The sequence below is a fragment of the Primulina tabacum genome, chromosome 5, assembly GCF_025594145.1.
Source record: "Primulina tabacum isolate GXHZ01 chromosome 5, ASM2559414v2, whole genome shotgun sequence".
NCBI lineage: Eukaryota > Viridiplantae > Streptophyta > Magnoliopsida > Lamiales > Gesneriaceae > Primulina > Primulina tabacum.
The window spans coordinates 20020974-20032064 of NC_134554.1; the positions used below are offsets into that span (position 1 = coordinate 20020974).

General features: G+C 34.3%; 1 protein-coding gene and 1 long non-coding RNA gene across 4 annotated transcripts; both read right to left on the reverse strand.

Annotated features, from left to right (window-relative positions):
* Positions 1-1303: 1303 nt before the first annotated feature.
* Positions 1304-7909, reverse strand: LOC142547254 (uncharacterized). Of its 3 annotated transcripts, none has more exons than XM_075655436.1 (14): positions 7425-7909; positions 7202-7275; positions 6958-7126; positions 6783-6871; positions 6549-6699; positions 6271-6464; positions 4865-5067; positions 4684-4782; positions 3765-3886; positions 3482-3583; positions 3023-3132; positions 2797-2884; positions 2316-2512; positions 1304-1707 (listed from the first exon to the last, which is right to left on the reverse strand). In XM_075655436.1, exons 1-14 carry the CDS (start codon positions 7539-7541, stop codon positions 1488-1490), a joined length of 1935 nt encoding a protein of 644 aa, XP_075511551.1. In that variant the 5' UTR covers positions 7542-7909; the 3' UTR covers positions 1304-1487. The 3 variants fall into 3 exon arrangements, with proteins under 3 accessions (XP_075511551.1, XP_075511552.1, XP_075511553.1); XM_075655437.1 differs by having other exon boundaries at positions 6958-7123; positions 7425-7908; XM_075655438.1 differs by having other exon boundaries at positions 6958-7102; positions 7425-7904.
* A 950-nt stretch (positions 7910-8859) lies between these two features.
* On the reverse strand, positions 8860-9384 carry LOC142544918 (uncharacterized). The gene is made up of 2 exons (XR_012820138.1): positions 9146-9384; positions 8860-9062 (listed from the first exon to the last, which is right to left on the reverse strand). It is a non-coding gene; the product is annotated as an uncharacterized LOC142544918 (long non-coding RNA).
* Between the last annotated feature and the right edge of the window lie 1707 nt (positions 9385-11091).

Below are 11091 nucleotides of genomic sequence, written 5' to 3' on the forward strand. Positions count from 1 at the left end.
AATTTTTATTTTTTTAGTAGCTCACTTCAACCATAACGATCTTAGATATTCATATGTCAACTGTTGAATTTGAATCTGCTTTTAGCAATAGTAGAAGAATAGTTGGTCCTCATCTTAGTAGACTTAATCCAACGATTTTGGAGGCATTGATGTGCTCGCGAAGATGGTTGTGGGGTGAGATGAAAGGTAAATAAATCACAGTTTTATTTTGTTATTGTACTTTCATTTTAATTTTTTTACTATACTTTCTCTCTTTAAATTACATTTTTTTACAATTTGAAATTACAGTTTTATTTTTTCAATATACTTTTTTTATTTAATTTTGTATTTAATTCTTCAAGTAGTTTACCAACTTGTCCCACCATTCTTGATGAAGATGAAAATGATCCCGAAGAATGTGTCTGAAATATTGCCTACTCGCTGATTTTATATTGATCTGTTTAAATTATGTTATGAGTTATTTTTGGGGATGTCAAGATTTTTTTGGAGAGCTAGTAACTCTTTTTTTTATGTAAGTCTTTATGTTGTGAAAATACTTTGTTTGTTATTATTAAGTGTGGTCGAAAACATGAATTAATTTTCCACAATGTTGTATTTAGAGGCTTGTCTGTTTCATAATTCAGTCATGTGAAAAGAAAGATTACTTTTTTATTTTAAAAAAATTTCGGGTCTCACGGGTCTACCCGGCCCCGTTTCATATTCGAGGTGGGGTGGTTCCGAAGAATATTTAATCGGGGTGGGGCGGGTAATGGGTCAAAGTTTTTTCATGGGGAGAGTCTTGAGTTTAGCCAAACCCGCCTCATACCCGTCTGGTTGACATATCTATCCAATATGCGTACTGCCTTCCTGCTTGGTTTAGATTCCAATTTTTTTTCTGCTGGTTATACAAACTAATAAGATGGGTCTTCCAAGATTAAGCGAGGATTACATGTTTATTCAAAAGCAACAAAACATGGTCAAAGTTGCGATCGATTGTATTAAACTGGGTTTTTAAGTTTCAGTATAAATATTACAAAAGTTAAAAAATCTACATTAAAAATTTTAAACTGTCTGAAATTATCCCCATGAAAATGCCACGAGCTCATATATTCCATACTATGCTAGTTTTTTTCATGATGCGCAAACAGTTCCCCTGCTATAAAATTTGTGCGTTTGATCTTAAATTAATTTTTTTTATTATTATTATTTTAACTATTATTTAGTTCGAACATAACCAGCAGCTTAAAGTTTTCAAAATCACCGGTACCAAAAAACAATAGAGCAGCTTTTTCTTTGAACCTCAACGTATCACCTGAAATATTGCTCAGCCATTAACAATTTTTTCATTACCCCCAAAAATAGCTCTTCTATACCATATAGAGCAGAATCGAAGAACAATACGAGTCAAATTGAAGCGGAATACAAGGGGTCACCTTTAAACTGATACAACAGGATTAACACATAATGCAAATTGGTCCAGCTACGCCAAGATAAATGTCAATTTCTTTCTATACAACTGGTGATATAGAAGTTGTATACGAACCGCCACTGTATTTCAATCCTTTTAAAAATCCATTTTGTGTGTGAGGTGAAAGAGTCGCATAAGGAATATCGAAAGAATGGCTGCTTTCTTGTAATGGTTTGTCTGTTACAGCTTGCTGAGCAAGTTGGTCCTTGGCTATGCCTAGACCAATGTTCAAGCCAATTGATGTGGATTCCGTCACGAAGCTGTATATCAATCAGAAGGTAATCGAACATTAGCTAAAATGTCAGTGTATGAATCCTTGGGAGATGTAAAGGTATAAACTCTTAATGTAAGTCATGGGTAAAAACAGAAAATAAAATAAGAAATCGGCTCCATGCAATAAGTAAAGCTCTATCTTTGAGAACATAGATTTGTGTTCAAGACAGTCAAGTAGGGGAACGTCACTACAATTATGATACATTGGTTCTTGCAGAAAAATAAAAACCAAAAACTGATGCTAAACGCAGACATAAATAAGAATACATTAATGACTTCTGAAGGAAGTTTCACTTTGCCCAAATGGTGCTCAAATTTTCGAAGAGGAAGTAAAAGGCATTGCAACACTAGGTTATCACGATAAACTGCAGAATTGATCTGTGTAAAAACTGATGGTATACATATCCAATTTAATATTTGAAAATTGCTTCCGCTTTTCAGCCTTTTAATACTTACAGAACGAAAAAATAGGTTATATAATAAATGATGAAGAAAAATTGGCGCAAGGTTGTCACTTAAAAATATAGCGTTAACAAAACAGGAGCATGATTAAATATTCAGCGGAGTCAAACTCCAAAAATGAAAATTTGTATACCTTGCTTGAAAGTCAACCCCGTTAGAGCGAATAGCACTGCAGATGCCACAGATCACCCATGGTGGGAGATAGACATCCGTAATATCAATACTGTAGCAGATGCCGCTCAATGAATCACTATAAGGAGCACTATTCATGTCAGATTCCTTTTGCTGTAAAGATATGAAGTCAGCTTTCCTCAGTTGTCTACATCTCACCTGCATAATAAAAGGCGAGACAATTTTATAGATCCAACGGTGAAGCTGTCAAAAGCTTTTACAAAAAGTATCAATGCACTCAGTTTATAATGTCTTGGTAATTCTCAGTTCTTATGAAACAATTTTGATAAAGAAAAAAAAACTTAAATATTATCTAATCTCTGAAGATTGCCTTAAATCAACTACAACTTCAAATGATTGATTGCAGGTAATCAATGCTGCTTTACTAATGATAATAAATTTCTATTATTTCTTGAGTAAAACCACTTATCAGTGGGACCAACCTCTGGAGCAGAAAGAGCAGCATTTTCGAAAGCAACTGGTGAATACAGCGTGGGAACATCACCACCAGTCAAAGAGGGCAAAAGGAATCTGTGAGCATACCAAACAAGAAATTTTGATGATTAAAGCAGAAGAAAATGGTTTTCAGTTCTCATATCACAAATTCCAGTGCATATCTCATTTCGCTGAATATAATAACCGGACAAACAAAATTTACCAGATACTGACCTATAGTTCAAAAGAAAATCATACAATGCATGAACGCTCTTGTTCCCAGTAAACATCAGCAAAGATTGTGGACTGTTATCTATCCCAGTCATGGTCTCCATAGCTCGAGCCTGAAGCATAGATTATTGTTTAAGCGCAGTCACAATAATTTTAATTAAGTTTGTCTTATCCAATTCATTCACTTCATAGATTGTAAAAGACTGAAATGGGGATATCTAAAATATTTCATTTTCCTATAGCATAAAGCATAGGATTGAATTGCAGTAAAATTTCACCACTATAAGAAATGTTTGTGAGGTATGAACAAGAGCAACATCTTATGGTTCAAAGCTTTCAAACAAGAAATGCTGAAGATGATCAGTGAATAGTAATCATTATCCTAAAGATGCTTACCCTTTTATCTTGGACCTAAGTTCAGCTACACTTAATATGCAAAAATGAAGATGGACAATTGCAAACCTGGCCGAGATTATATTTTTCTATTTCAGAAAGTTCAACAAGGTCTTCTGCAGCAGCTTCTTCCAGTTTTGAGTGGCAAAGAGGCATTGAGAAAGATGCACCCTGCACTCAAATATACAAATTCAACAATGAATCTTGTCACTGATCAACAATGACTAGTAAAATGAAAATTTGCATGATAAAAGAGACATGAAATTACAACAGGAAGGCACTTAGGAATGTGATAGACTGATACTATAGCTGCTAAAACTAAAATTCGTCCTTTAGAAGAAAATAGCCTTACATGTTCTTTTAGAAGCGACCTTAAATTTGTGGTTGATTGAGATACATAGGCCAAGCAAGAGCACTTGGTTTCCTTTGGACTACAGAGCCCAGTGAACATAACCACAAACTGCTCAGTGCACACTGCAAGAAGTTCAAACAATAACGGAAAAATGAACATAATTTTTTTCCTCATGAGGAAAGTCAAATAGAGTAAACTTCAAAAAAGAATCTGATCACAATTCGCAACTTTGCAACTTTTTTAAGATAATAGATATTCCTTCCTAATTTGATCATCATTTGACTGTCATGTCTTATATCTATAGTTTTAATAAACAACTTTTATAACATACGGAAAGCAGTTATGTAGAACTATCTAGCTAATCAGTGGTCACTTACAGCAATCTTCACCAGAGTAAAAGTTACTGTGATTTATTCTTACTGCTTTCACGTGCATTTATTTTCCTTTGTGAAGCTGCAAACATGATGCTGCTTCAGAAATTCTTCCAGGTTTGCAGGTGATTTGTATGATGTATTTCTAGGTTGAAGTATTTATTGAAAGCTTAACAAAAATAAATTGTAACGAGACATTTGAAGCATATTGGCCCCAACAATGGCCCTAGCTTTCACTAGATTTATGGGACGAAACCCACTATGGATCCATGGTGGGCTATAGTAATTTAGACATAAAGTGGGTTGGAAATGTTTACTCCTAGTTGGTCTACAAAAATTGTAACTGCGGGCATATTTTATAACTGAAAAAGAAATGGTGAGCCCTGGAAAAGTCAAAACAGGCTACCTGTCCCATTAACTATAATAATGAACATTGTCTATTTAAAGAGTTCATGTGATGGAGGAATAATGAACATCACAATTAAAAAAGTAGAATTCCTGAAAGTGCATTCATAAATATTAAAAGAATGCGGCAAAATTTCAATTACCATAAAATATTTTACACATTTTTTTCCGAAGCATATAGTAAAGACATCGAAATGAATCCTCCCATGCCTGCTGCCGATTACTCAGGAAGTCCATTTGCCCTTAATAAACAAAATCAACATTAAGATGGGAACATAAAAACAGAAGTTCAAAAAACCAAGGTGAGAGTTTCAACAGTGATACCTCCTGCAGCAGAGGTCAATGCTGCTATAACTGAACGGGGTAGAATTGATTGAGGGTGAACCCAAGAATGAAAATTTCGTGGATTCCTTGATTGGCAATTAGAGGTAGGCTCAGATGTGCAGCCTGTGCTTTCACTAGTACAACCAACTGACGTAAATTGAGACAAACCATTGAAGGTGCTACAATTCATTAACCTATGAAACCTATGGGACCATGAAATACAGTGGATGAGCACATAAATTGTGGCACACAAAATATTTATAGCTCAGGGAAACAGGTTGACACAATTTCAAAAATGACTTCCAGTCATATTACCCCAGCAATTGCTTCTTTCCCCACCCAAATGACACAATTTTCATAGAATGAGCAGGAATCTTCCATCTCCCTCTCTCTCCCTCACCCAAGAAAAATGGCGTCGATCCCAATTCCCACGCACTACTTGGCTCCTTCAATTCTCTTAGAATGCTTAATTCCCCAATTTCCCTCTGCCATCAAGGTTGTAAAAGACTTCCACTGCTTTTTTTTATCGACCACAAAGCAATCTTCTCTCCAAAAATTAATAACAAGAATTTAAACTGGTTTATCTGATAGAGAAATGGAAGAAATTTAGTCAGGATTCTGTTCATTCGATGCTTGCTCTCTGGTTTGCTCTTTCCTTTCATTTATTTGTATATGTTTGGCAATTCCTGAGACCTAAATCTCTAATTACACTATTGATTGATCTATTACTTTATTCAACTTTATGCAATTTTTGGTGAAATGCACAAATTATCATTTATAATGTTAATTAGTGAGCTTAAATTCTTCATTTGGGATTTATAATTCATAGTTTAATGATTAGATTGTTTGATATACATCAATTTTTCCTCACAGTGCCTTACTTTTGAAAGGCATGCGTCTAGACTTTTGCGTCATGCACTCTTAATGGTTATGATTGTTTTCTCAATTAGGGATCAAAATAAAATTTGAGTTCCATAACTGGGAAAAGATATTAATGCATAAAAATATGCGCTTGGCAAGTATTTACTATAGTTTTCAAGCTGCTAAGTAACCGGAAAGGATCAGTGTGGATCAAGTTCCAACAATGAGAAAAAGCACCTTAAAACATAGTTATCAACATAATTGATTGCTCAAAGAAATGAGATCATAAAGTTTACCAATAATAACATGAGCCGAATATTGGCACATAAAAAAAATTAAACATGAATAAACATACAGTTTGATGACTTGGTTATACATAACAACATTCAAAACTGAAAATCTTTTTTGTCCTCAACAAGTCACCATATTAATGGGAAAATAATAGTTATAAAAAAAATTTAGACACCGACTATTAACATTATGTATGAATTAACAACATCTAGACAATGTTAAGATTAACATCAATCGATGCAAGATAAACTCACCAATTCACAGCGGATGTAGATAGTACTCGCATAGTAGTTTTTAGGGTCAAATCCAAAGGAATATTGTCTCCAGGTACATGAAATTCCGAACAAAAGCTTTTGGGCATAACCTGTCCTATATTATCAACAGAATCAACTAGTTGAGCTGACAGACCATGAGGTTCGGATGAAACTAATCCCTTTAAAGCTTTATCCTGTACATGAAAAAGATTCACAACATTTTTTGATTGAAAATGCTCAACTTCTGTTTCACATAGAACATTATGGTAAAACGTTACCATATCAACAAATGAGGAGCCATTTAACTTATCACCACCCAATGAAAGCTCTTGAACACTCTGAAAAGTAATTTTGCTACATTTTTTGCTAGTCTTGCTCACTTGACATGAGTAGTTTTTGCTACTTCCTGAAGCAACGGTATCATCCAAACTTCGAGGGAACACAAAATAAATCTATTAATCATAAATGTAATGGCATAGTCCAATCAATACTCTGACTCGAAACAAAAGTACCGTGAGTTTTGAGCTTGATGGTTGCCATTCAAATCCATGGGAACAACAGAAGTCTTCAGGTTGCCAACATACTCATTAAAAACAGTTTCCTGCCAGTGTTAATTTCTTAACAATTATATGGTGCAAGTAAAAAGGGGTGTGTAATGCAAGAAAAAAGGAGTAAATCCAAAGTAACCTTAGGATTTTTATTTCTGGAAAGCAGCTTGAGGATGATATTGTTTTTAGTGACAGGAAATAGTTCATTCATCCGTGTGTCAATATATCTAGATGCTTTAGATGAGTCAGATTTCTTAGACCCAGAAAGCTCACCATCTGCGTCTCTACAGTAACCAAGGAAGTTTTTTCTACAGTAACCAAGGAATACAGAACTAAAAAAAAGAAATCCACAAAAACCTATAAAAATTAGAAAGAAAATTTACCTCATGGAACTAAGAACTGGGGCTGGAGATTCATCGACAAGCTCCACTAAATTCTCTCTCTTCAGTAGTTCTCCCTACCAGAAGGAAAAAAAAGGCATAATTGTAAATCTCTCGACTCTGTCACACGCAATATCTTGTTAAAGCCGATTCCGTTCAGTAAATCATTCATACATATCATTTCACCCTCATATGTGCAGTCTACATTACATAACACAAATATTACCCGTAACTCTGAGGGAGTTTTCCGCTTCAAAGTGGAAGTTGAAATCTTTGAACCCCCAACACCAACCTGAAGAGTATTTGATGACAACATTTGACTAGAAGCAGAGAACTTTGTCATCCTCTTCGAACGCAACTACTATGCTTAACCGAAAAACATCAAATATAGTCCATAGATACAAAAGAAAAGAATCGTAACTCCAATAAATTGTGTAAAATTATCAGCATTCATAACCACACGGAAAAAAAGCATAAAAAGTTTAACCAGGAGTATAAAAAATAGAAATAAATGAACTAGGGATTTAAAATCGAAAAAATCCCTATCAGATTTTCATAATCGGGTTCCGTCCGATTATCTTTTATTCTTCGATTTGTCTTCACCAGTTTCCTCCGAGGCGGGGGAGACCAGTGAGAGAGAGATGAGGGACTGGACTGCGCATTCGATTAAATTATTCAATAAATAAGTTTAAATAGCAGTGCGACGTCGTTTCGATTCTGTGTAATTATTTTTGGTTCTCCCCCCATTTCTGTTCCTAACACTGTTAGTCGCCGTTATCTGTGCCATATTTTTTTCTTTTGAATTTTGAATGTATTATGATTATGATATTATGATACGATTGTTTGCACAATAATTCATGCCTTGCGGGTTTGTCAGGTACAGCAATACACCAATTTATATAAAAATCTAGCTTCTTAAAACACGACTATCGTAGATATTAAATTTGTCTATCCGTTATAATTTTCTAAACAAATACAACATCATAAACGGAAAAAACTGAAGAAAAAATACTGGAAAATAGAGAGGTAAACATATAATATTATTTATGTAGAAATTTACAAAATATTAACATTATAAAATATTTTATCTCAAATTTAAGGAATAAATCCTTAATTTTTAAAATTAACATTTTAAACGTTTAAAATTTTATAAATCATTTAATAAATTAATTTAGACTTTAAAATACTAAAATTCGTAAATCAAATAAAATAATTAATTTTTTTTGCTTAAAATAAAATATAACATTCAATTTTTTCACCTCATCTTCAATCCCCTTTCCTCCGTCCAACGTCGAATATTCGTCTGAAAAACTAAAACTCACGAAAACATTTTAAATTACATAAACATGGACATATAAACATTTAAAATAATTTAATCATGTATCATGTACTATTTAAATCATTAATTAATTAAATTAAAATTTTATAATTATGCATGAAGTTTATGTATATAGTTTTTGGGCAATACATGTTATCCTTCTAGTATCGTAGAAAATTGAAGTAAATGACTTTAAAGAAATAAATCTACAGAAAATTGAATTCATTCTATCAAAATTTTTGTTTTGATACTTAATTTCTCTCAACAATCTCAAGCAATTACATGGTTTTACAGCTTTCACTTTATGACTTATTTTCCAGACCTTCGTATATAAAACCCTATATATACGTCAATATAACGAATTTAAATCAGAGCGGTTGAAAATCTCACAATGTACAGCTTGCTAATCGAACAAATGCTGAAATTTCGGATTCGAATACACGAAGGTTGAAGCTTAAACTAGTAGTAGGCGGTCTCGCGGTGGTGTGGCCGCTAGAACATTGCCGGAAATGTTGCCAGATTTACTGTTCACGCTGAGGAAAACGGCTAGAAAATAGAGGAACATAAAAAGGCTTCGACTACACACCACTTAAGCAATTAAAACCAAGAAAAACGAAGCCAAAGCTCACCTAAATCGAACAAAGAACTCGCGCAAAACAACTCGAAAAGAAGCTGGAAAACGAGCTGGTCTTTCTTCGATTCAACGTAGCGAGGGCCGAAGTGCTATGGGAAACGAGTTTTTGCTGCTCGCCGCTTCTTATTCCGGTGGCTGGGAGGCTTGGAGCGGCGGCGCTGGTCTTGTGAAGGGAGGCGACGGGAACAGGGGAGTCGGGCATGGGTTTTCTTTCTTTTTCCTCTTTTTTACTTAATATAGTAAGGGGGGAAGATGTGAAAATCAAGAGCTTGTTTATTTAATAGTAAAAGGGAATGAAATGTTTTTACTTTTTCACTTTTTTACTTTTTATTTACACTTATTTAAAATCTAATTTGTCGATTAGTATATTTAAATTTTTAATTTTATTTACAGTAAAACTTAAAATTAAATTTAAAATACTTATTACATACATCTCACTACGCTATTCTCAATCTTTGTTGTTTCTTTTGTATCATTCTTCTCATCACTATTTTTGTTAAATTTGTTTGGTTTCTCACTGTACACGTTATAACAATGAGTCTGTGAGATATTGATTCGAAAGAAATCTAACGAGACAATCAACTTATTATTTTGATTTTTAACATTAGTTTTTTTTTTTTTTTTGGTCGAGCTCTACTCATTGTTCTTCGAGTGTAGATCTATTTGTTGGTTTCTTGTGATTTCAACACACAGCACACAGACAACGAATTTTGGGTCGAAGTTTCAGACTGAGTCGAGCTTGTAAATAATTCGACCCACTTGGGTCGAGTTATTTACATCTGAGTCGAGCTCAACCCAAGTGGTGAGTCGAGGTTTGATGTTTGGGTCGAGGCTTGATGTTTGGGTGGATTTTGGGTAAAGTATGTTATTGTATTGTGTTTGTGGTGGAGTGGGTCGAGTAAGTGGAGTTTAGGTGGAGCTTGGGTTGAGTTTGTGCATTTTGAGTGGAGTGGGTCCAAAATGCACCAACTCAACCCAAGCTCCACCCAAACTCCACCCACTCAACCCAAACTCTACCCAAAATACATCAACTCAACCCTCTCCACCACAAACCAATACAATAACTCATTGTACCCTAACTCCACCTACTCTACCTACACTCGACCCAAACTTCACCACAAACACATTACAATTACTCACTCCACCCAAACTAAATCGACTCGACCTACTGCACCACAAACACATTAAAATATATGTCAAGAAAAAAAATTTTAACACATTAATAAAATTTGTTTTCTTTAAATTCAAACAAATTACATATCATTCAACCGGATCTTCTACCAAATTCTCCAATAGAAGGAAATCTGTTTTATTTTTTCCTTTCACGTCTTCTCTTGATCACATGAAGTAATACTAATATATGCAACATGGTCGACCCACTCAACCCACGGCTCAATCATTTGAAATATGCAAAGGTGTGAAGAGCTTGGGTCCACCTCGACCCAGGTGTGAAGAGCTCTCTTCACACCTCGACCCGGGTGGGTCGAGCTTTTCACACCTAGGTCGAGGGTTTGATGTTTGGGTTGAGGGACGAGGTTTGGGTCGAGCCTATTGTTATTCTACCCAAATCTCAGTGACTCCACCAAATTTTTTACTACAACACTACTTAATTTTAAATTCTGACAATTAATAACGTTTTTATTTTTTTTTCAGATTTACTTCCCCAAGAAATAAACATGGAAGCTCGACCCATTGAGATATATTAAACATTCAACTCATATGGCTCGACCCATTGAGATACATTAAACATTCAGTCGAGTGAACATGTTGGAGTGAAATTTGTTATGAAATTTTTAGGTTCCACTAGTTGTTATGAAATTTAGATACATTAAACATTCAGTAGAGTGGATATTTAACTCACATAGCTCGATTAAATGATACGTTCTTAACATTAGGTTCCACTATTGTTATGAATTTTTTAACAACGCACTTAAATTATAA

Excerpts from the sequence above, each read along its gene's own strand:
- LOC142547254 (XM_075655436.1), bottom strand. The coding sequence starts at position 7,541 with ATGACAAAGTTCTCTGCTTCTAGTCAAATGTTGTCATCAAATACTCTT. Across the intron at positions 6,700-6,782 it reads CATCAAGCTCAAAACTCACG|TTTGGATGATACCGTTGCTT; the intron begins GTACTTTTGTTT and ends GTTCCCTCGAAG. Across the intron at positions 1,708-2,315 it reads GGGGTTGACTTTCAAGCAAG|CTTCGTGACGGAATCCACAT; the intron begins GTATACAAATTT and ends ATTGATATACAG.